This window comes from Chionomys nivalis, chromosome 7 (assembly GCF_950005125.1).
Source record: "Chionomys nivalis chromosome 7, mChiNiv1.1, whole genome shotgun sequence".
NCBI lineage: Eukaryota > Metazoa > Chordata > Mammalia > Rodentia > Cricetidae > Chionomys > Chionomys nivalis.
Window position 1 is genome coordinate 11,377,779 of NC_080092.1, and position 25,664 is coordinate 11,403,442.

Consider the following 25,664-nt stretch of genomic DNA (forward strand, 5'->3'; position numbering starts at 1 on the left):
CACATAAGAAAAACAATTGAGCCAGGCAGTGGTGGTGCAGGCCTTTAATCCCAGCATTTCAGAGGCATAGGCAGGTGGATCTCTGTGAGTTAGTTCTGGGACAGGCTCTAAAGCTATACAGAGAAACCCTGCCTCAAAAAAAAAAAAACAAAAAACAAAAAAACAAAACAAAACAAAAAAAAAACAGTAACAACAACAACAAAATTTTTGGTTGTTTTCAAGACAAGGTTTCTCTGTATAGCCCTGGCTGTCCTGGACCTTGTTCTGTAGACCAGGCTGGCCTCAAACTCAGAGGTCTGCCTGCCTCTGCCTCCAAAGTGCTGGTATTAAAGGCGTGTGCCACCAACACTGAGCAGATAGATAGATAGATAGATAGATAGATAGATAGATAGATAGATAGATAGATAGATAGATAGATAGATAGATAGATAGATAGATAGAGAGAGATAGCTATATATTTCTATAATCAGCTGTTTTTTTCTATGCCAAAAAGTTTACTAGTTTTTACATGTCAAACTTTAATATGAATATACACGTACAGAATTAAGCACAAACCGTGCGAAGACAAAATTTAATTATCTGAACCAAAAGAGTAAATAAATAAAAGCTGGGCCTAGTAGTATACACCTGTAATCCCATCACGTGAAAGGCAGAGGCGAGAGATCGCTACACGTTCTAATCCAGCCTGATCTCTCTAGCGCGAGTTTCAGGCAAGCCAGGGTCATAGCCCTAAGAGCCCCGGTGAGGTGAGGCAGCTGACAGGAGTCAGTGAACAGTCTTTGGTTCCTCTGAGGGTCGAGCATGGAGACTGGAAAACCAGACCACTTAGGAACAGTAACCGGAACGGTTGCCCGGACAACCGCGCGGCTCGATAGCGCGCGCTGCTTGGACAAGCGTCGACTAGCGTCTACGGTGATTGGCTGATTTTCCTGGTGTCTAGCAACTGACTGGTTGAGGACAGGGAAGGAGGGTCTCGGGTGTGGAAAAGGCGAGGTCAGACTCTTGAGCTCTGGGGAGTTAGCGGTCCTAGCCCAGAGCTGCATCCACAGGCCTCCACCTCTGCCCGACTCTTCTTCCACCAGGACCCTGAGCCATGGTGCAGGAAGCTCAGAAGGAAATGTGTTCGCTGTCCTCGCTCCTGTCAGTAGCACACTGGTATACTAGGCGTTCAGCTGTGGCCATGAGCCCTCAGATATCAAGACCCTCGTCAGGTTTCCTACCTTCTCATGACACCCCACCACCCACCAAATCACCCCACCACCCACCAAATCATCAGCTCCCAAGGTACCACTCTTTTCTTTTAAATTACTTATTTATTATGCGTATGCCTGCAGTCCAGAAGAGGGCGCCAGAACTCAGAACCTTTGGAAGAGCAGGCAGTGAGTGCTCTTAACCGCTGAGCCATCTCTCTCTAGCCCGATGCCACTCTTTTCTGAACGCACTCGCGTCCTGTCCCCAGTGCACCAGGCATACGGCCCGAGGAACTGAAATCACAGCCAACAATAACCATCCTGCGAGTGAGTCAGTACGCTAAGGTCCCGTGGATTCCCACAAGTCTTTGCAAGCAGTCCCTGGCCTCCATTAGAGGGTCCTAGGAAAGAAGCTCACCTCACAGGTGGGAGCCCCCTCAGCCCCTTACTCTGAGCCACACAGACATTCCATCACTGGCTGAGTGACACTGTCCACAACAGACAAGAGAGAGGAAAGATAAGAGCAGTCCATCTTTCTGGCCTCTGACAAAGGACCCTCTAGCCAGGTGTGGTAGCTAGAGCACATCCTGTAATCCCAGAATTTGTGGGCAGAACCAGTGGTTAGTGTCATCCCTAACTACACAGTGAGTTTCAGGTCATCTTCAGCTAGCTAAGATCCTGACTAAATAAAACCTTTGTTTGTTTGAGACAGGGTTTCTCTGTGTAGCTCTGGCTGTCCTGGAACTTGCTCTGTAGACCAGGCTGGCCTTGAGTTCAGAGATCCGCCTGCCTCTGTCTCCTAAGCAAGGTTCAGGATAGCCAGGGCTACACAGTAAGACACTGTCTAAACAAACAAACAAACAAAATAAAAAGCCAAAAACACCACAACAAGCTTGCCAGAGCGATCTGGCAGACCTGACACAAATTCACAGCTGTGTGACTTGTGATTCAGGGACCAGAGAGATGGCTCAGCGGATAAGAGACAGACATACGGACAAAACACCAATGCACATGAAACAGACAAATAAAACAAACAAACAAACAAAACAAAACCGAGGCAGCAAACCCAGCCAGAGCAGAGGTAATGTAGACAACACACGCCACAGATCCACTGGCTCTGCCCAAGCCTGGGCAGCCATTGTTACTATTCTCTATCCTATTCAAGCTACAGAACTGTTTCCCTCAGAAGGTAGGCACCACCCAGAGCTGCAGACAGCATGCGGTTCCCTGAGGCCTCTCTGGGTAGCAGAGCTGAGTGTTCTTGTGGCAGCTGAGCCACAGTGCAGGATAAGGCTGGGCCCTGGGTTATGAACGGAGCAAATGGAATGGATGCCACAGGGGCTAAAAATCAGAACTTTTGTTCAAAGCCAAATGGGAAGGTACCGCACATTATAAATGGCACATACCAAGGAAGTGAGCAGCAGGGTTGGTAGTAGCTGCAGAAGGCATGAGAGGGGAGAGTGGTCCCTGGTGAGGACTTCTTGGTTTCCCTGGCAGGCCCCAGCATAAGCAGATGGAAGAGATACCCACAAAATAGCCAGGAGCCCGAGGCAGGTGATCCAATTCAGTAGACAGAAAACGAGTTTCCCTGCTCCAGGTTCCCGACATGAAAGCCAAAGGAGAGGCTAGGGCTCAGTGAGAGCCAAGGTCCCTTGTGACATGATGCAAGTTGAAGGGACCCCCTTTCCCTGGCTCCACTTTCAGAAGTGACTGGCTGTCTTCCAGCTGGGAAGCCGAACTCAGAGCCTTTGTTTACAGACCTATGGTCCCAAGATGAGCTGGGTGGTTTGCACCTATGATCTAAGTACCTAGGAGGTAGAGGCAAGGAGCATCGGTAACAAAGATTGTTCCCAGCTACCCTACATGAAACCGGGTCTTGAAAAACAAAATCAGATGTCTTAGCAGGAAAACACGTCTACTGCCAACCAAGCCTGACAAACTGAGCTCCGTATCTGGAGCCCACATGGTAGAGAACCAGTTGTAAAAGCTGTCCTTGGACTTCCACAGGTGCAACGTGGCACGTGCGCACCCCACGCATACACACATATAGACACCAACAACAACCACAAAAACTAATTTCTTAAAAAAGGTCCCAATGGCCGGGCGGTGGTGGCGCACGCCTTTAATCCCAGTACTGGGGAGGCAGAGGCAGGCGGATCTCTATGAGTTCGAAGCCAGCCTGGTCTACAAGAGCTAGTTCCAGGACAGGCTCCAAAGCTCTGACAAATGGACCCTGATCTGAGACAAGGTTAGGCACGAGAGGCTTCCCAGGGCAAAAGTGGTGACTCCGGGACACCTGAGAGAACCAAGAGCTGCCGATCCTCGGAGATCGGCTCAAGCACTGGGCAGACAGAGCGACAGGCCACAGCTTGAAATCCAGGGCCTTTAATCTGCAGCTAGAGAGCTTGCCCTTCTCCTCCCCTGTTACCATGTCCCACCTGGTGCCAGCACTGGCACCTTACAGCTTCCCGCCCTCACCCTTGTCCATCCCACTGGCGAGGACACATTGTCTTCCCAGGACCCTAGCACCAGCGAGGACTGACCCAGCTTCCCTGGGTGTTCTCCCTGCTCGCTCACTCTCTGGCTTCTAAGTGGGAGCAGATGGGGGTGCAGTGAGCGCCCCTGCTGCTGCCGCCGCCCCCAGCATGAGCATGGCCAGAGCCTTGGTTCCGGTGGTGTGGATCTTCTCATGCCGGTGCAGGTTGGAGCGACGGCTGAAGCTCTTGCCGCAGAGTGGGCAGGAATAGGGCCGCACACCGCGGTGGGTGCGCTGGTGGGCAGTGAGGTGGGAGCTGTGGCTGAAGCTCTTGCCGCAGTCGAGGCAGTGGTATGGCTTCTCGCCCGTGTGCGTGCGATTGTGCGCGATGAGGTTGGAGCGCTGGCTGAAGCACTTGCCGCACTCCGGGCACGGGTAGGGCTTGATGCCGGTGTGGGTGCGCTGGTGTGTGACCAGAGCAGAGCTCTGAGTGAAGCACTTGCCACAGATAGGGCACTTGTGCGGCTTGGCGCCGGTGTGCGTGCCCTGGTGTGTGACTAGGTCCGAGCGGCGGGTGAAGCGCTTGGCGCAATGGTCGCACACGTAGGGTTTCTCACCGGTGTGGATACGCTGGTGTTGGATCAGTGTGGAGTGGTGGCTGAAGCTCTTCCAACACGAGGGGCAGGTGTAGGGCTTCTCGCCCGTGTGGATGATCTGATGCTGGATGAGGTGTGAGCTGCGGCCGAAGCGCTTGCCGCAGTCCGTGCAGGTATAGGGCTTCTCACCGGTGTGCGTGCGTCGGTGCGTCACCAGGTGCGAGTGCCAGCTGAAGCCCTTGCCGCACTGTGCGCATGTGTACATCTTCTTGCCTGTTTCACCGTCAGGGACCAGACCTTCCTCGCCACTTTCCAGGACACCCTTCTCCTCCTCCTCACTGGGCTTCTCTGGACCGCCGTCCTCTGGGGTCTTGAGAGGGCATGTGTTGGGTGGGGATGGCTTTGGCTGCCTGGCTTCTCCAGCGTCTCTGGCCATCTTTGCATCCAGGCCACTAGCCACTTGCTGACCACACTGTGGCTCTTCCCCTGGAGCCCACCTGGCCCTGGTCCTTAAGGGTTTCTTATCCCCTAGGGTTGCCATGGCTAGGGTTGGTACCAACTTCCCCATTTCCACAGCTCCTGTAAAAAGACAGGACTGCCAGCTGGGAACAACCTTCTGGAGAGCCCGCGAGATGGGAAGGCAGAGCTAAAAACCCGGGAGCTAGATTCTGGGAGTCAGGAAAAGGCAAGGGGAAGCCATGGAACACCTCAAGACAAAAGCCACCCTCCAGCAGTAGAGAGATCTGGAAAGTCCTGCATCCACACCCACAAGGGGGAGCCCCAAAACCAGGAAGGCATTTGCTAAGGCCCTCACCTGAGCCAACGCCTCGCCTCTCCTCAGCTCCTGTTGGTCTGCTGGAACTTGCCACCTCGCCCTTCCCCTGAACTTGGGGGACCCAGAAAGGTCTGCTAAACGGAAACCCTGTCCAGAAAGAGAAGTATGCTTCTGTCCAGTCGTAGAATCACCCCCAAAACCACACTCCTCCCATCATACCCCTCTCCAGCCCCACTGGTCTCTGAGCAAAAAGGGGGAACAAGAGCCTTAGAAACCTAATGCAAAACAAAAGGCACCCACAAATTCCCTTTAGAGCCAGGCACGGATGCCGGCCCCTGGGAGGCTGAGGGAGGGCCCTGAGCTCAAGACCACCCAAAACTATACAGGTTTAGTGGCACGTCTGTGGAATTCCAGCACTTAGGAGGTGGAGAAAGGAAGGTTAGGAGTTTAAGGCCATCCTCAGCTACCCTGAGGATAACGAGTTCAAGGCTACCACCTGCACTATAAGAGACCCTGTCTCAAAACAAAATTTAAACAAATGGATAAATAAATACATTTATTCTTTTAGAAGCGCTGGAGTATGGCTGGGTGGTAAGGTACTTGCCTGTGTGGCTGGGTGACAGGGTGCTTGCTTGTGTGGCTGAGTGACAGGGTGCTTGCTACCAGGGACACACTGTTGTGTCCCTGAGGAGTTTGGTGTAGTCAGTAAGAGCAGAGGGCTGTGACTCCCATACCTCAATGGAAGACAGGAATTTGTTAGGTCATTAGTTAGGGCCCACTTGAGTCTTAAGCTCCCTCTGATGTCCAGGGTTTGCTGGGACTTGTTGGTCTGGGCCCTGGGCAATGCTAACAATGGTAGTGAGCAAACCTGAGATAATTACAGGGGTGAGTGGGGTGGGTGATGTGCCCAGAATGGGTCTCAGGGCCTCCATCCAAGTCATCAACAGAACTGCCAAGGCCACGGGGCCTCCAGCTAAGCCTTTGTGAGGATCCAAGTTCCATCCTTAGCAACCACATTAAAAGCCACAGTGGCAAAAGCTTGTGGTCCTAATGATGGTGTTTGGATCCTGGAGCTCAATGGCTATCAGGCTTAGACAACTCGGTGAGTTCCAGACCAATGAAAGACCCTCTCTCGGGCTGGAGAGATGGCTCAGAGGTTAAGAGCACTGGCTGTTCTTCTAGAGGTCCTGAGTTCAATTCCCAGTCAGCAACCATATGGTGGCTCACAACCATCTGTAATGAGATCTGGTGCCCTCTTCTGGAAAGTGTATATATGATAAACAAATAAATTTAAAAAAAAAAAAGAAGAAGAACACAAAGACCCTTTCTCAGAAAAATCAAAGTGAGCCAGGCAATGGTGACACACTCCTTTAATCCCAGCCCTCGGGAGACAAAAGCAAAAGCAGGCAGATCTTTAAGTTCAAGGCCAGCCTGGTCTACAGAGTGAGTTCCAGGAAAGCCAGAGCTACACAGAGAAACCCTGTCTCGAAAAACCAAAAAAAAGAAAAGAAAAAAAATCAAAAATCAAAGTGGACAGCACTGAAATAGCGACACTCAAGGCTGACCTCTGGTTCTCGCTCGCTCTCGCTCTCTGACACACACACACACACACACACACACACACACACTGCTTAAGCTCAGGGATTCCACCTTAAGTAGTAAACTTGAGATAGCTACATAATGAATGAATGACAATGAAGAGCTGTCAACTTCTGTCAAGATCGGTTTGGAACTGAGGAATCAAAAGCCTGGACTTAGATGCGAGCCCTCCCCACCCTGGAGGAGCCATCTTGCCCCATAGGTTCTCTGAAGCAGCGACAATGCTTCTAGCTTAAGGACCTGAGAGGCTGGCTGACGGCACATCCGGATGAGAGGCCATGTCTGAAGCTGGGACTCTGAGAAGGGACGCGACGCTTGTGACAATGCAGCGAGTCCACACTGTGCGGTGCCGCAGCCACTAACCAGCCTGGCTGATGTCCCCCTTTAAATCCCCTTTGAGATAAGTGTCACTTCTTAGGCCTGGACTCCGTATGGAAGCATCAATCCGCTAGCCTTTGTCTCTGCCTCCTGACTGCTGGGAGTGTGAGCCATCACTCCCAATACTCTGGCTATTCAAACTCCAATCTGAGCTGATCAAATAAAGTTTCAAATTAATCCCTCCCATCGTGTTTCTAGAATCCAGCAGGCCCTTTGCTTGTGGTCACCATCCTAGGACTGACGCAGACATTTCCACCTGTGTGGAAGGTTCTGCAGGGCAGTGCTGTCCAGGTAAAGAAGAGAGGAAAGGGAAGCGGAGTGGAGGGGTGGGTAGGGAGGCCACAACAGGCAGCCTTCAACACTCCCGTGGCCACGGAAGGCGCCATGAAGATGAGACCTTACCCAAAGCCAGGCCACTTTTTTCCTGTAGTGCGTCCCTGCAGAAATGTTGCTGTGTGTGGTCCAGCCTTCCCCACTCCTCCCGGGAGAGGTACAGAGCCACATCCTCAAAGGTCACCGGCATCTACGACAACATGAAAACACCATTCAGGGTTTGCTATGGGCGTGGTAAGAAAGATGACAACGCCAGACCTTCAACCTGCTGCCCCAGTGACCCCATCACTTGGATTAGGCTGGACAGAAGAGCTACCCAGGAGTGGCCTTCTGTGGGAGGTAATGGTTGGGAGCAAGGCAGCATTTTCAGATACATGGCCACAGCTCAGGCCACCACATGGTCTCCACCCTAAGCTCATTTCTCAGAGGACAGGACAGAGGACAGGACTGATGTGAGCCCACGTGTGAGTGTGAGCGAGGCTCTCGGGTGGCCCCAGCAGCCCTGCAGCAGGAGGTTCTGACTCCACACAGGATAGGAGGCAGCACTCCGGAGTCACACGCTGTGCCAACCACAGAAAAAACTGATACCATGCGAGGACCAGGAAGAGTCCTGCCTCTGTCCAGGCAGGCTGGGGGACCCTCAGGGGACACTCACCTGGGACCAGGCAGTGAGGAGAGCTGCAGCCACCTGCTGTTCTCTGGTCCTTCGCGCTTGGGAAAGTACAGGAATCCAGGGTAAGGGAAGAACTGCAGGAAGACAGGGTCCTCAGAGCAGCCAGCATCCGGGTCATGATGCTCCCCCAGTCACCTCAGCCTTCACCCGATTCAATTCAGGAAACCAGTCACCCACTCGAAGGCTGCCAGAATGCACATGGGAATCTGGGGCTTCCCCTCCCTCAGTAAAACCCTCATCTCTCCCCAGAATGTCTCTCTGAGAAAGCGCACCCTTCTCCTACCTCCACTGGGCAAGAACAGGGCTTTCTCCTTAGAGTCAGGACTCCAGGGCATCCAGCCCTGAGTTCCTAGAGCCCTGTCCTCCAGTGATGCCCCCTCAGGGTGTGGTTCTTCTGGCTCTGCCTTAACGTGTGTTGACTCCTGAGAGGGTCCCAAGGGTACCGTCTCCTCCTGCCCAGAGAGCATGTCTCCACAGCACTGTCCATGACCTGGAACCTAGGAATCACACTCTCTATCAGCACCGGACTGGAGATCCGGCAGAGACAGCCAGCAAGTGGAATGCACACCCAAACATAAGGCACACTTCAAAGCAGTGATGAAGTTAGCAAGCTTGAGATTAAATCATTGGAAGTTTAGGGTGGGCCCTACATCCAATGATGTAGATCTTGGTAAGAACAGAAGGCACAGTTAGGTCTGGTGGTGCCAACGTGGGGGGAAGCTGAAGCAAGAGGGTAGCAATGGCCTCCCATGGCTATAGGAGTGTTCAAGGCCACACGAAAAACTTAGCAAAAAAAACTTGAAACAAACTTGTTTCAAAAATAAAATTCAGGGGCTGGAGAGATGGCTCAGTGGTTAAGAGCACTGACTGCTCTTCTGAAGGTCCTGAGTTCAATTCCCAGCAACCCACATGGTGGCTCACAACCATCTGTAATGAGACCTGGCGCCCTCTTCTGGCCTGCAGGCATACATGGAGGCTGAACACTGTGTACATAATAAATAAATAAATCAAAAAAAAAAAAAAAAAGAACATTATCAGAGGAGAAAAAAACCTTTAAAAAAAATAAATAAATAATAAAATTCAAAGGAGAATCTGAAATGTAGCTCAGTATGAGACTGCTCATAGTATGTATGAGAAGCAGGGTTCAGTCCTGAGTAACACACACACACACACTTGCACACGAACATGCACAGGGCTGCAGAACGCAGCTCAGTAACAGAGTGCTTGCTTAGGGTCCTAGGTCTGATCCCCAGCACTGTCTAAATACAACAAATAAACAAATGAATAAAGGCGCAGAGGCTGGGAAAATGGCTCAGCAGTCACGAGCACTGACTACTCTGGACAAGCTGAGCTAGGTTTCCAGCATTCATGTTGGACAGCTCAGAACCACCTGTAACTCCAGATCCAGGGAGTCCGATGTTCTCTCTGACCGCAGGCATCTGCATTCACACACACTCCAAACACACACACACACACACACATGAATATAAATATAAATAAAAATAAGTAAAAAAAAAAAAAAAGGAAGAAGGAGAAGGCACAGAGAACAGAGACGGAGCCACATCTCTGTATGCCTACACAAACACAGGCCTGAGACTAGCAGAGCCAGGTTCCCTTCCTGAAAGCCTTCCATTCTAGGACTGTGAGAGAATAAATCTAGGTAGGCTTAAGTCTCTTGGTTAGTGGGAACTTACCAGGCAGCCACAGGAAGCCAACACATCCAGGCTGAGCGATAAAAGAAGGCCCAAATCACAGGGTTCCAAAGCTTCCCCTGAGCTGGGGATACCTAGTGAGTTCCCACCTAAAACAGGGTGTAACCCGCTGGCCTTCAGCTGGAAGCGCACGCCATTCTCCTCCCTCCCGTCTGGGACCTTCAGAGTTCCTGGGGCCAGATCATGTCATACCCACGACTGACCGTGGCCTAGACTCAGCTGCTTTAATGCCTGCCCAACAGGAGGAGCTGGTGGCTGAGAGACAGCAGCCTGCTCCAGAAGGTTCTGGACTAAGAGCAATGAAGTACATTGTTGTCGCTCCACCAGGGTGTAGCTGACGGGATCTGACATCAGAAGAGAACACAGATACACAAGGCTCCTCGGGTGTCAGATCCCCACCTAAAAAGCTGCTGTGGCAGGGACACTGAACACTGGGAACAATTCTTTGGGCTTTTCTACGTCATGAAAATGGCAGCCCTCAGACTAGCGTATATTTAAATTCACAGCCAGCAGTTCTGGGTGTTCTCGGTTCATGTATCCCAGTAAACATCAGACACAGGCTGGCCAACCTTTTACAGACGACTCTCACACTCATGATCTCTTTCAGGTAGGAACAGTAAGCGTATGACTCAACTTTACACATAGCAAGAGTGGGTCCCACAGGTCAGAGCACACACAGGCAGGCGGCAGTTACAGGCAGAACTAGAATTCAGTCTCAGAGAGGTAAGTCATGAGGGGGCATAGCCCAGGAGGAAGTGAGCGGGGAGGAGAAGCCTTTCCTGTGTTCTGTGAGCGCCATGCCTCTTACTAGACAGCATAAGCACACCTGCCGTAAAGAACCACTGGAAAGCCGGGCGGTGGTGGCGCACGCCTTTAATCCCAGCACTCGGGAGGCAGAGGCAGGCGGATCTTTGTGAGTTCGAGACCAGCCTGGTCTACAAGAGCTAGTTCCAGGACAGGCTCCAAAACCACAGAGAAACCCTGTCTCGAAAAAACCAAAAAAAAAAAAAAAAAAAAAAAGAACCACTGGAAGTTATTTCCCATGATGCCGCTCTTCCCCCACACCCTTGCCCAGCGCCCTCATCTGGAAGCCTCACCCCTACAGTGACTCTCACTTTTCCTTTAGTCCAGATAGCGGTTTTGAAAACCCCCTCTGCTCCATTCCAAGGCACCCCACCCTCTCCAGGACCCCACCATACCGCATGGGTTCTCTCCTCGCTCTCCACAGGCAGGATGCTTTTACTGTCTGCAGGCATCTTCTGTAATCAGAACGAGGAAGAACAGCAAATGGTTCTCTCCCCTGCTCGTCAAGGACCCGCCAAGTTTTAGTCAGGATACTGCAAAAGAGGAAAGAAATCAGTATCTGGGGACACTTCCCAAGTGCCCAGCATTCCTTATGTCTGACCAGCGTGCAAATGAGGTCTGCCAGACCCTAGGGAGTCCCGTGCTGAATGTATTGTCCCCTTGTCACTGAAGCAAGAGCCTCAAATCTCAGTAAGCCAGCTCAGGGAAAGTGAGAACTAAACCGGAATCAGGGTTTCTTGTCCTAAGGCGTAGAAAGTTCTGCGGAGAGCTTACAAAAGAGTTGCCAGAGAGGTGATGGCTGCCGTGTGACCCAGCTGGACACGGTTCCCCCTGGAATCCTCGAATCGGCTGCCCACTCCCAGCACTTCTTTCAAAGTCGCAGCTTCCTCCCTGGGTATGTGCATCCTAGTCACGATCCGGGTGGGTCCTGTCCTCACCTTCCCCATCCTGGGTTCAGCCTCCTCATTCTCTCTGGCCAGTCTGAAACCGTCCACCTTTGACCCTGTCCCCTTCTGCAAGCTGACTGCATAAATCGATTTTCAGGTGCCCTCCCAACCACCCCTTTCTCACCAAGGTAGAAGCATCCGAGGTACCTGGGGTGCCGTGGAGCCCCTCTCCCGGGGTTGGAGCAGGTCTTTGCAGCCAGAACTGAACGGGCCGGGAAGCCCGGTGGAGGCTGGGATTAGGGACAACAGGAAGTCCCTTCCAGATCCCATTCCCCATTTAACTGCAGCTTTACAGGGTTCCCAGCTTCGAGGGTTCCGGTTTAGGGGGTCTCCAGCCTGGGCTGCACCTGTCTTGACTTGGGAGATAGGGTCAGGACCATAGTGCTGGTTCACAACGATTACTCTACCCAGCAGTGTGATGAACACTGAGACAGAAGAGCTGAAGACACACAGGGCTATGGCGCAAGCCTTTAATCCCAGCATTCGAGAGGCAGGCAGATCTCGGAGTTCGAGGCCAGCCTGGTGTACAGCGTGAGTTCCAGGACTGCTAGGACTACACAGAGAAACCCTGTCTCAAAACAAACAAACGAAACAAACAAAACAATCCAGAAGGTGTATTTTTAGACAGACTTGAGTGTTTGGTGGTTCAAAGATTGTAGTCATCCTTAAAGGAGTCCCATTGTTCTGAGTGGAAGGAGCAGAGCCATTCTCTCCTTCACCCCATACATCAGAAGAGCATATACTGTCTATGGGGCTCCTGGATTCATTTAAGTGGGTGCTCCCAGACTGAGGCAGAGTTCTGAATCCCTGAATGCACTTAGGAAACAGGATTTGTTCCTCTGTAGCCCTACCGATGCCCTATGTATCTGCAAGATAAGAGAGAAATTGGATTTGTCAAAACCCACTCAGGTTCTGTAATAGAGGGGTATAGCAACTGTCCCAGAGTGGATTTGAGAAGCACAGGGGGATGTGTGGGGGATGAGAATGACCACACTACATTGTATGAAATCCTAATAAAGATGTTATATATGTTTTGTTTGTTTGTTGAGGCTCTCACTATGTAACTCTGGCTGGCTGTTGTCCTCGAACTATTTTTTTTTTTTTGAAGACAGAACTGCGGAAGCAATAGCTCTAGGGTTAAGAGCATTAGCCACTCTTCCAGAGGATCCAGGTTCAATCCCCAGCACCTACAAAGGGGTATTCCTAAGAGATTTGACACCCTTTTCTGAACTCTAAGTGTCCTGCACATGTAACATAAACATACATGCATGCAATACACAAATAATAAAAATAGATTTAAAAAAAAGGAGGCTGCTCAGTTGTCTAAAAAAGAGGAGTTGTCATCTGAGATCCTGAAACCACCTGGTAGACTCTGTTCCCTCAGACCTCAGGAACTAAGGTTCCAGAGAGGGAAGATAGTGACCGTGCTTCCCATTTCATTGAGATTTCACTGAATGTCCTGGACGGAGCACGGGCATGGGCGTGTCAGCAAAGGGGCAGGGCCCTAGTCTGGAGGAAGCATCCATGGAGTCCACAGGAATTCATCCCGTGCCTGCTGGCTTCGCTCATCCAAGTCTTCTGAGACTAACCCCTTCACCCCAAAAGGTAATCACCAGTAGCTAAACATAATGGCTTGTTCCTATAATCCCAAGAATCAGGAGACCAAGGCAGGAGGACCAAGAATTTGAGGACAGCCTAGGTGGGCTGCGAAGTTCCATATAAACTAGGGCTACATAGCAAGACCTTGTCTTAAAAATGAAGAACAGAAAGGTCAACACTGGTCCCTGCACAAACCCACCAGGGTGCTCTGTGCGTCCACTGGGCTTGACTGCTGTTTTAATTTGTTAGACTGGGTGTCACTGGGCTATATTCTGATTACTCAAGAGACTGAGTCCAGAAGGTCACAAGTTCAAGGTCTGCCTGAACTTAGTGAAACCTGTCTCAAAGTAAAATGCTTAGAAAACAAAAAGGCTGTGGAATAGATTAATGGAGAGCATGGGCCAAGTGCAGGCAAGGCCCTAGTTTATGCTCCAGTCATTCACAAAATGAATAACATAGGAAGTTAACTGCAGCATTAAAAATGACCAGAGTTCTCTGAGGGTGTGGGTGTGTGTGCCCGCATCACGCTACTGAAGATGGAACTCAGTCTTAGCTATGGTAGGCAAACAGTTTACAAATGAGCCATACACTTAGGTTTATATTTGAATTTATTTAGTTTTTTTTTTTTTTTTTTTTATCTTTTGGGAAAGGGTTTCTCTGTGTAGCCTTGGCTGTCCTGGAACTCCCCTGCCTGCCTCTGCCACCCGAGTGCTGGGATTAAAGGCGTGCACCACCACAGCCTGCCTACATTTGAATTTTTTAAACCAGAACATCCAGGTTGGTGAGATGTCTGGCGGTATCTGCTGTGAAGGTATGACGATTTGGGTTTGGTTCCTAGAAACCATATAAAAGTGGGAAAAGGGGGAAAACTCCACAAAGTTGTCCTCTGCGCTGCACCATCCACCTGCACTCACACACACATGCACACACACACATACATACACACACATACTACACTCACACATACACACACTACATGCACACATACACACCACACACACTATATATACATGCACACATACTACACACACATACATACACATACTACACACACATACACCACACACACTATACATACATACACACATACTACATACACATACATACTATACACATACACACACTACACACATACACACATACTACACACACATTCACACACTACACACATACACACATACATAAACATATACACACCACACACATACATTCATATACATACACACATACACATTATACACATAATACACATGCACACACTACACACATATGCACACATACTACACACATGCACACATATACATACTACACACATACATACACACATTACATGCACACATACACACTACATGCACACATACACACCACACACTATACATACACACATACTACATACATACATACACATACTACACACATACACACCACACACACATACATACACATACACACACTATACACATGCACACATACACATACTACACATTCACATACTACATACACACATACATACACATATACATACCACACACATACATACATATACAACCCCCCAAAAAAAGAAAAGGAAAAACGAACCCCAAAATAGTTGGACTTGATGGGCTATTGTTTCTTTAAAGGACACGAATTTGGGAAGATAGGGACAAGAGGTGGATCTGGGGCAGGAAGGGGCTGTAAATATGATCCAAATACATTGTATGCAATTCTCAAAGAATTAATAAAAAATATACTAAAATCAATAAATTGGAGGGCTCCAGAAATAGTTATTGATTAAAAGCATTTACTGCTCTTCAGAGAAACAGGGTTTGGTTACCAGCACCGTCATGGTGGTTTTGGATATATGTATTCGACAGGAGGGAACCCGAGGAATGCAATTTTAAAAGAAAATGACAGCCTGGCGGTGGTGGCGCACGCCTTTAATCCCAGCACTAGGGATGCAAAGCGGGCGGATTTCTGTGAATTCGTGGCCAGCTTGGTCTACAGAGCGAGTTCCAGGACAGCCAGGGCTACTCAGAGAAACCCTGTCTCGAAAAACCAAACACCTCCAGAAATGCGGAGGGGATCCCGCGATGCGCTCCCTCAAGCATCGATTGCACAGAGACACACGTTTAAAGGGTCGGAGCCCGAGAACCCAGAGCACTAATTCTTACTCAACCGGAAATCCAGGACCCAGGCTAGGATGCTGCTCCGCCCCGCCCACGACCCAAAGACGGCTCCGGGTGCTCGGCTGTGACCCGGAGGCCCCGCCCCTCCCGCCGCTCGGCCCCGCCCCGCCCACCGCTCGGCCCCGCCCACCCGCTCTTCCTGCGGGTTCTGGCACGCGCGCTCGCTGGGCAGTCCTGGCCTGGCCGCGGTCCCTCGGTAGTGTCCCCGCATTTCTAGTCCGGCTGCTCACTGCGACTTCCGGTTTGCGCATCTTTTCTCGCGTTGACCTGTCTATCCACTCCGCGTGATGAGCATGGCATTGTGAGGTTGTTGCTCTCCTACAGTCGGCTTTCACCAGTGAGAAAACTGAGACTGCGGCCCATGCGTACAGCGCCCTGGTGCCGTTTCTATGGCTGGGACCTTAGTGTCTAATTAAAGAAGAGTCTTCGGGAACATAATTTAGATCGAAAAATGGCGTCTGCGCGCCATTGAATCTCCAGAAACTATGCCTGTTCCACGCACACTTGCTCACATTCACTGAGAACTGTTTTTAGAAAGGCAAGTAGGGCATGCTGTGTAGTTCAGTGATGGAGACTTTACCTAGTGTGTAGGAAACACTGGATTCAAACCCAGCATCTACATAAAATAAAAAAAGGGACCAGGGAAGATCGCTCCGTCAGTGAGGTGTTTATAAACTCGTTCCCAGGACCCATGGTAAAAGTTTCCTCAGGCAGTACCAGTGCGGCCCTTCTTTTACTAACCCTCCCGCACAGCCCAGGCTCCTCCAGGACACACATGGAAGGCAGCTGAACACAGGCTGTAGGAAATGAAGGAAGAAGGAACACACGTTTCAGCTCCTTTTGGACCACTTTGGGGAGCTGCTCTGGTCTCTGGGAGAAAGCCTGATGCCTTACTGTCTCCCTGAACCACCCCAAGGGAGGGGTCTGTCTGGGGAGCATCTGCACGGCTTCTGAGTCTGAAGGTTTGATTATAGCATTCTCTGTTCTCTAAGTCTCTTAGTATCCTCATTTCCTAAGACAAAGAGGGATAATCAGTAAAAAGGAGGGAGATGACGCCTAAGGAGCTAATTCTCTGTAGGAGACTGACAGTGAGCAAGTCCCTACATGGTGCCTCGAGCAAGTGCCTATAGTCACCAAGGAAACCCAACAACCAACAACTCCTGCCACCTTCACTGTTGAAATCAGAGAGACAGAGAGACAGACAGACACACATATACAGAGGTGGAGGGAAGAGGTGAGGAGAGGAGAGAGTGCAGGGGAGGAGAAGGGAGAAAGTCTGGAGTACTGCAGCCTGGACCTGTGATGCAGCAGCTAATGTGTGGATTAAGAAGATAAGCTCTAGCAAACCCTGTCATCTGTGAGTTCTGTATCTGCAGTTCCCAGCTGGCCGTGGAAGGGAACCTGGGGAGCAGATGACATCTTTCATTAGCCCACCCGAGGCCCCGGATGGAGCTGCTGCACTCTCATACATCCCCACAGCAGTTGGCCAGAGAATCATAGCCATGCCTTTACTTTTGTTAGATACTGATGCCTGAGTGAAGAGCTTCTCGGAGCTTCTCTTGCTGAGACGAAGCCTCTCTCCATCCCTATGACAGACCTTCTCCAAGGACCCTGCTACACTCCTGGGCTGTTCTGCACCTCTAGTGGATCGAGGCAGCTCCTCTGCGAATGTGTCAGACAGGAGTACTTCAAATCTAAAGCTATCCTGAGCTATGAAAGAAGGCAAAACAACAGCAAAAACCAAGCAGGATGGAACATACTTAAAAACTCTAGGCCCTGTAGCTGGGCATGGTATCACACTCCTTTCACTCGAGTGACAGGGGCAGGGATAATGTCTGTGCATTCAAGGTCAGCCTGGTCTACATAGTGAATTCCAGGCCAACCAAGGCTACACAGTGAAACCCCATCTTAATAAATAACAAATCAATAAATAGAATCCCTTGGGAGGTGGATATAGGAGGGTCGAAAGTTCAAGGTTATCCTCAGAGCTGTTAATACACAGTAAGTTGGAGGCCAGCCTAGGCGGCCTAAGACCTAGTCTTTTTTTTTTTTTTAAAGATTTATTTATTAGTGATGTATACAGTGTATCCCTGTCCACCAGAGGAGGGCACCAGATCTCATTACAGATGATTGTGAGCCATCATGTGGTTGCTGGGAATTGAACTCAGAACCTCTGGAAGAACAGCCAGTGCTCTTAACCTCTGAGCCATCTCTCCAGCCCCCAGACCCAATCTTAATATAAGTGGGTAGAGGAGCAAAGAAGAAAGATATGAAGGAAAATTAAAATATAATTTATTAAGGATTAGAGAGATAGCTCAGTGGGTAAGACATGATTCTCTTCTCAGTACCCACATCAGAGATTCTGAACCTGTAACTCCAGTTTAGTGAGTGCAATGCCATCTCTCCTTTGCAGGCAGCTGCACACACGGGCACACAAACTCGTGGAGATACACACATTAAAATAGTGAATTAGGGACTGGTGGTAGCTCACAACTTTAACCTCGTCACTCAGAGGCAGAGGCAGGGAGATCTCTGCATTTGAGGACACCCTCGTCTACAAAGTGGGTTCCAGGACAGCCACAGTTACACAGAGAAACCCTGTCTCAAACCCCCCAAATAATAATAAAACAAAACAATTAATTAAACACGTAAAAACAACACGTGGTTGTAATTAATCCTGCAGCATGGCTGTCTCCTCAGCCAGGCCACCCCTCACCACCCAGCTCTGATCCCTTTGGCTTGCGCAAACTACAATGCAGCTGTTCTCTTGGAGCCTTTCCCTCTTTGTGGTGAACAAAAAAGCCTCATCTGCCCCAGTCCCAGACTCCTGCCCAACAGCCTCAGCCAGGGCTGTTTGGAGCAGTTTGTACCAGACTGTGCTGTCATTTGACCTAAGTGGCTTTTCCTTGTCCTGGTCCAGCCCCAAGAGGACAGGTGGAATCTTTTAGAGAGAAATATCAACCCTTCTGTTTCTGACTGTTGACATCAGGATAAGCTATGAAATTCTGGACCGGAAACCTCCAAACTCCTAGCACCCAGAACACTGCCTATTGGCTAGCTCAGGACAGCCTACAGTGCAGGCACAGGGGCACATCATGGGAATTAAGCTCCAAAGTCACTCGGGCTTAAAGGTTGCCTTTTAGAGTTGAGCTGTCAGTGCATTTTTAAGAAACCAGGGCCCTGTCATCATCCTGAAATACTTTTTGCTGCTGTCGCCTCCTGCTATGTGATACCTAGAATGTCACCAGTGTTGGCTTGACTTTCAGGCTGCAGTCGTAATTGAATCAGACACTGAAGCAGGTGGGGAGGGGGCACATGGGCATTCTGACCAGCTCAGCACCAGAAGGCAGGGTGCCCAGGCACACGCTGTCAGGTCCCTTCAGCTGTATCCTCATTCTTTCTCTTGCTGAGGTCTGTATGCCAGCCTGTGGGGCCTTTCTCTACATGTCAGAACATCTATTTTTCAAATGAAGCATGTCTATGTGTGTGTGTTCTTTCCTTGGAATGTGAAAACATGTGAACAATATTTTTTTTTACTGGTGTTCTGTTTGTTGGCCACTAGGCCTTGCTATGTACCCCAGGTTAACTTCAAATTCACTATATAGTCAAGGTTGGCCTTAGCTTTCTAAGGGCCGGGGAGACCGATTAGAGAGACTCAGCTCAGTGCAGGAAGGCTTCTGCTTCCCCAGTGTGGGCTACAAAATAAAAAAAGAGGCCGGGGCTATTTCTATTAGATATCAAAAATCCAGAAACCGGATAGGCCCAAGGCTAGGTAGGGCTAGTGGGTTAAGAGTGCCCATGTGGAGAGTTCAGGCCATGCAACGAGGCAAGAGCTGGGGAGCCTGTTCACACAAGCTTTAAGCACCTTTTGCTGCGCACCCCCGACCAACCCACCGCAACCAGAGACAAGAGGGTTTCTACCCACTGCTCCCAGATGTGCGTAAAGGGCAGGAATAGCTTGGAGAGAAAGCGCTCCAGCCCTTGGATTCTCTCACTGAGCCTAAGGCCACGCCTACACCAGGATGCCCCGCCCTGCCCGTCTGGCCCACCTCTCTTGGGGTGGGACTCCTAGAGAGTCAAAGTTGCTACGACTGTGGGAGGAGTCTGTAGCTGGAAGGAGAGGAACTAGGCTATTGAAAACTGAGAACATCTGGAGGGCGGTAGCAAAGCCGTACCGTCGCTCAGGCACCGAACCCTGTGCCGAGGACGTACAGACTGAGACGTCAGGACTCGGGGGGGGGGCGACCAGCGCCGAGTTTCCTTGACCCTGCGAGTGGTGGAGCGCACTCGGAGGCGGTGGACACACCACAGGGCACCACTGATTCCCCGAAGGAAGCGCTCTCTGTTGTGTTTGGGAGCACGTACTAAACTAATAACGCCCATCAAAGCAAAGGGGAGGGCTTGACTTTGAAGTGGGTCCAAAGCGGTTGGGGGAGGTCACTTCCCCTGAGGGGCGGGGCGAGGCGGAGGGCGGTGTTAGTAGGACAAAAGCCACTAACAGGATTCTGGGGGAGACTTCACAAAGTCATGAACTGGGGAGTTTTTGGTTCCTCATCACTTCTTCGTTTTTTCTTTTCTTTTCTTTCTTTCTTTGTGTGTGTGTATTAGAATTTTTACCTTCCCACCACCACTTTGTTTATTTATTTATTTATTTATTTAGGAATGGGGGCACGTGTGGAGACCAGGGAACAACTTGTGGGAGTCACTGGCCCAGTTTTTTGTTTGTTTGTTTGTTTGTTTCATTTTGAGGCAGGATCTTAGGTAACCCACTCTGATCTCGAACTCCATACTTAGCTGATGGTGACCTGAACTCCTGATCCTCCTGCCTCCGTTTCTCCAAAGCAGGGGTTAAGTGTGTGCACAAGCATACCCAGTTTATGATGTGTGGGGAACTGAACCCGGGGCTTCCTGCATGCCGGGCAAGCATTCTACCAAATGAGATGCAATCTCATCCCTTTGGTTTTGGGTTTTTGAGAAAGGTTCACTCTGTAGACCAAGATGATCTGGGTTTCATGGCAGTCCTTCGACCTCAGTCCCCCAAGTGATAGAATTACAGACTTAAGGCATCACACTTGGCTTCTGTTCCCTGTTTTCTTTTTTGAGACAGGGTCTCACTGTGTAGCCCTGTCTGGTCAGGAACCCAATCTGAAGACCAGGCTAGTCTTGAATTGATAGAGATCTATCTGCCTCTGCCTCCTGAGTGAGGAATTAGAGGCATGTGCCATGCCGGCTGGTCTGTTTTCTTTTCTTACCACCGCTGTGTCTCTGGTTCCTTGGAATGCAACTTCCATCCTCTCTCTCACACACCCAGGGTGGGGCCTCATTCCTCAGTTTAGCTCTCTGTCCTTAGAGCCTGCTGTTTTGACACAGTGTAGATAAATATTTGTCACATGAATGAAAAGTCAAGCAAAGAAGCCTACACACCAAGCAGCTCTTGTCCCAAAAGGGGCGCAAATCGGTCCCAATTTAGATGGGGATGCTCTGGCTCAGAGTAATTTGACTCTCAAGCAAAGTTGCAGTCTGGCTTCATCACTTCGTCTTGACTTTTCTGGCTCCGCCCTCTTCCCCACCTCACCCAAACTGGGACGTAAAGGGTTAATTCTTAGAAACCTCTTTATCCCCTTACCTGAAAGGGATGGGGCAGGGAACTTCCTGTCCCATTTTCTCCGAGTCCTTCCCCAGGCTGGCCTGCACTGACTCTGGTCCTGGATCTCCCCAAAGGGCCTCCAAACATCTCAGCCTCAGGAGGAGGTACCTGGAGTGGTGAGTTGAAAGGCTGGAATATAGGTTTACAGTGGGGTGGAGAGTGAAGGGGGTTTTCAGGCCCATGGTGGGCTGATAGCTAAAGCAAGGTCTTGGGAGAATGAGGGGGTCTGTGCGGGAGACTCCAAAGCCAGACAGCACGATGCACTCGTGGCCTTGGGGATTCGAGGGAGAGTCCTGGCGGTAACGGGTGCCATGTGTTTCCAGGTGGATGACCAGCACCAGGAGGGAACCAGGGTCTAAAGAAACCGGGTCAACAAATTTGAGCAAGTTACACCATTAGAACTATGAGCAGGGAGAGAGGTTATTTCTTGCAGAATACCACTCTGGCCTCAGACCTCTCCAGTGCGGGTGGGTTTTATGGCAACACCAACCTACAAATTAAACTGGCCACATTTTGGGTAGTGACTAAGAATTCCCTCGCCCCACACCCATCCAACCCCCTACAGAGGTGCATATTAATAGGGCTTTTGTCCTGGAGACCTGGGGGGGGGGGAGGGACAGACTTTCTAAAGCCAACTTGCCTGAATTCCATCTCTTGGAAACCCATTGGCGAGGCCTCACCTAGAAAGTGCAGCTGCTTTGTGTAGCTAGCCAGGCTGTGATTTGAGTTTGGAATTCTCTTATTTCTTATCCATGCTGCGATACTCCAAGCTAACATGGCAAAAATCTCATAATGCGGGGTGGAAATAATGAATCCAGAGCCCCATTTTCATGTTCGTGAGCCTCACAGCTGCACCAGCTGTGAGTAAATTATTCTTAGTCTCTCTGAACTTGTTAGAGTAAATCTTGATTTAGCAAGTGGATTGAAGCTGGTGGAAGTGAGCTTGGGCTGCCAAACGCTCAGTTTGCGCTAGCATCTGCTGCAGGGTAGGCGGCCAGAGTGATCTCATTCTCTAGTTGTCTTTCTTTTTTAAAGACTTATTTATTTATGTATATTGATGTTTTGCGTGTATGTACATCTGCACACCGGAAGAGGCCATCAAATCCCATAAACAGCTGTAAGCTGCCATGTGGCTGCTGGGAATTGAACTCATGACCTCTGGAAGAGCAGCTGGTGGTCTTAGCCTCAAGCATCTCTCCAGCCCCTTTCGTTGTTTTTCATATGCTTCTTCATACAGAGAAATGAAATCTTGAAGCAAGATTTCATTTGTGTGTAAGAGAGAGGGATTAGGGCTTGGCACACCCGTTTGGCAAGCACCCTACTTCTAAGATACATCTCCAACCCCTCTCGGTTTCCATTTGGACAAAGGCTCTCACTAACTTGCCCAGACCACCTTTCTAACTCACTCTACCTGGAGTCCAGGCCAGCCTGGACTTTGACTCCTCCTTCAACCCATGCCTAGCTTGATAACACTCCCCTCCCCCCTTTTTTTATTTATTCATTTATTTGTTCGTTGTTTTCTGAGAACGGGCCATGTATCAATTCATGTATCATTAATTCCCATGAATGCATGACCTTCCTGCCTCTACCTCCCTTGGTCTGGGATTTGGGGCACGTGCCACCACCCCTGGTGTGTGGGTGCCGGGGATTGGACCCAGGGCTTGGTGTGTATTTGCTAGGCTAGCACTATACCAACAGAGCTACATCCCAAGTCCCATCCGCTTGTGTTGAGTGTTTATCATATACCTTAACTGCACTTGAACCTTACTATAGTCGTTTTTGGATTCCTAGGACTTCAAGGTAGGCATTGTTATTGCTGTGTCATTGCGCATGCTCGGTCATTGAAGTTGCCACTTCAGATGCCAGGCAAAGACTTACTGAACTAGGTCCAGTGCCTCCTGTTCAGGCCAGGCACAGAGATTGCAATGAACAGTAATTGGGGTACGTTAGCCAATGGATGGTACGCTCTAGGGTTCCAGAACAGAGACACCAACGCAATAGGAAAAGCACTTAGAGAATGGATGTCTGAAGTACAGGAAAGAGCCCGGATTGGACTGGCTGTGTGTGGGAGGGAAAGGAGCCAGAGGGAGAAACGTGTCAGGAGCTAGGCCAGCACCATACCCCTCTTTCCCTCGGCCAGCTTAAAAGCAGGGTTTCCTTTGTTCTGTAACAGACCCGCACACTACAGCCCTCCTACAGAGGGAATTTAGAGAACTATGCAAAATTCAGGGCAGAGGCATTTTGCCTACCTTCTGATAGCCTTGAAAACGTGTTACAATCAATAATGATGAGAACAATAACCACAAGCCCCACTCCACGTACACCACTGTTATTAGGATGAGGCTCTGGTCCCATCCCCCTACTCAGCCTTCCCACCACGTGGTTCCCCGTGGGAACGTGGGGGTCGGCTTGTTGATGCGTAGCTCAGCAGTAGGGTTATTTGCCTAACATTCCTGAGACTTCTGGGTCCCATGCCCAACCTGGAAAGAGAAGCTTAAAACTTTCTCAGCAGTACTGAAGGATTTAATTGAGCCCAAGTGATTAAGCCCTTAGTCCTTAGGAAGGAAGGAGTAGCCCTTGGGCTATAGGGAAAGGAGGGGCTTGTGCCTGTAGAACCGGAGCCCCTGGTGGTGAGTTAAACACTTTCCTTTGCTAGCAGGGATTGAGTGACTACCTGAAGTGGCAGAGAGAAAGGGAGCCAGCGCCAGAGCTATAATCCCACTTGGGAGGTGAGATAGGACTGAATTCAAAGTTTCCTGGCGTACCCTAGTTAATGCACTGTATTCAATACACTGTTTTTCAAAAAGAAAAAAAGGGGGGTAAATCTGTAGAACAGTTCCCACTTACAGGCATGTATGTATGTATGTATATATTTACTTGCTGATTGGGAATAAATCAGATCCCCTTCTGCATTCCTATGGGGGAGGTCTTGTTTTATTGGTTCTCCAAGATACAGACCTGAAGGGGTTGAAATGAAAAACATTTTTAAAGATTTATTTTTATTTTGTATGGATAAATGCTTTGCCTGCGTGCATGTATGTGCACTGCATGCTTGCCTGGTGCCCCCAGAAGCCAGAAGAGAGCACTAGATGCCTTGGAACTGGAGTTACAGGTGGCTGTAAGTCATCATATGGGTGCTGAGAACCGACCTGAGTCCTTTACAAGAGCACCAAGTGTTCTTAACCTCTGAGAAGTCTGCCTTTCCAGTTCCAAGAAATGAGGCATTTTTCTGTCTTTGGTCTCTCTTCCACAGTGCTCCGTGCCCCAGTGGCTGCAAATCTCTGTGGATGTAGATCAGGATAAACATCCAGAATGGTTCAGTTTCTGTGTGTGTGTGTGTGTGCAGATCTATGCAAGTGCAGAGAAAGACGGCACTGAGCATGCTCCATTATCACCGCTGCCTTAGTCCTTTGAGCTGTGTCTCTTCCTGAACCTGGATCTTGTTTTTCAGCTACACCAGCAGCCAGAAATCCCCACTGCTGCTCCTGCATCTCACATTGGTAGGGTTTCAGTGGTGTATGGGAATATGTCTTGTTTGTTATGTGGACACTGAGGTTCAAACTCTGGACAGTGTCCTCTCATGGCTCATGGCAAGTGCTTTTTTTTTTTTTTTTTTTTTTTTTTTTTTTTTTGGTTTTTCTAGACAGGGTTTCTCTGTAGCTTTGGTTCCTGTCCTGGAACTAGCTCTGTAGACCAGGCTGGCCTCAAACTCACAGAGATCTGCCTGCCTCTGCCTCCCGAGTGCTGGGATTAAAGGTGTGCGCCACCACCTCTGCCCGGCTGCAAGTGCTCTTGCTAACCAAACTATTTTCACTCTCACCTTCCCCAACCCCCATTCTTTTGAGACAAAGTCCCTAGCCCTGGTTAGCCTAAAACTTCCTATGTAGCCGAGAATGACTGTGAACGTCTGCTCTTCCTATCTCCAATTCCTGGTTATAGACTGCCCCACTGTGCCCAGGGTATACAGCACTGACTGGGGATTGAACCCAGAGGATTGTGTGCGCTAGGCAAGGACTCCCCCAACAGAATTATGTCCCCAGCCCTGTTTTTCTGCCCTTGAATGATTGCTCTGTTGGCTTCGCTGCTGCTGGGGGGGTGGGGGGTCATTACTCGTGACAGTGGGAAAGAACTCAGAAAGTCACATTCGATTTTGTAAAAAAAAACTTGACAGTGCACTACATGTGTGCAGGGCCCTCCGGGACCAGAAGAGGGTGGCAGACCTCTTTAGAGCTGAGGGTACAGAGGACTGGGAATTGAGCCTGGGTCCCCTGGAAGAGCAGTCAGTGCTCTTAACTGCCGAGCTTATCTTTCTAGACTCCCCCCTTTTTAAAAATTTTATTTGTTTGTTTGTTTGTTTATTTATTGCCAGGTCTTTCTTTTTAGTCCTGGAACTCTGTGTAGCCCAGGTTGGCCTTGATCTCAATCTCCTAGAGATTCTCTTACACCTGCCTAGTAGTGCTGAGATTAGGGAGGCGAGCCATCACGCCTGGCCCATATTTGTATTTTTTTTTTTTTAATGCCTGTAACTCAGGTGGGAGTTAGCTTTCCTGCAGTATGTCTTGCTTTTGTGTCCTACCCCACCTCCTTCTCCCCCTTATGTAGATAAGGCTGGCCTGGAATTCCTGATCCTTGTCTCTATATCCTGAGTTCTGGGAAAACAGGCACCAGCTTTCCTGCGGGAGATCTTATTTCAGGGTCTTCAACTCCACAGGTGTGGGAAGCGCCAAAGAAGGGGACTTAAGAGCGGTCTGGTTTGAGGAGGCGTGAAGG

The 25,664-nt window shown here is 49.8% G+C and overlaps 1 protein-coding gene across 3 annotated transcripts; it reads right to left on the minus strand.

The window, feature by feature from the left end:
* Positions 1–445: 445 nt before the first annotated feature.
* Positions 446–11,777, minus strand: Znf205 (zinc finger protein 205). Of its 3 annotated transcripts, none has more exons than XM_057774139.1 (7): positions 11,631–11,777; positions 10,932–11,069; positions 8,304–8,517; positions 8,003–8,094; positions 7,417–7,537; positions 5,077–5,184; positions 446–4,841 (listed from the first exon to the last, which is right to left on the minus strand). In XM_057774139.1, exons 2-7 carry the CDS (start codon positions 10,986–10,988, stop codon positions 3,778–3,780), a joined length of 1,656 nt encoding a protein of 551 aa, XP_057630122.1. In that variant the 5' UTR covers positions 10,989–11,069; positions 11,631–11,777; the 3' UTR covers positions 446–3,777. The 3 variants fall into 3 exon arrangements, with proteins under 3 accessions (XP_057630122.1, XP_057630123.1, XP_057630121.1); XM_057774140.1 differs by having other exon boundaries at positions 446–4,838; positions 11,608–11,759; XM_057774138.1 differs by having other exon boundaries at positions 11,608–11,758.
* Positions 11,778–25,664: the final 13,887 nt, after the last annotated feature.

Coding starts and splice junctions, on each gene's coding strand:
- Znf205 (XM_057774139.1), bottom strand. CDS start 10,988: ATGCCTGCAGACAGTAAAAGCATCCTGCCTGTGGAGAGCGAGGAGAGA. Junction 5,185..7,416: donor AAAAAGTGGCCTGGCTTTGG/GTAAGGTCTCAT, acceptor CTTTCTGGACAG/GGTTTCCGTTTAGCAGACCT. Junction 4,842..5,076: donor GAGGCGAGGCGTTGGCTCAG/GTGAGGGCCTTA, acceptor GTCTTTTTACAG/GAGCTGTGGAAATGGGGAAG.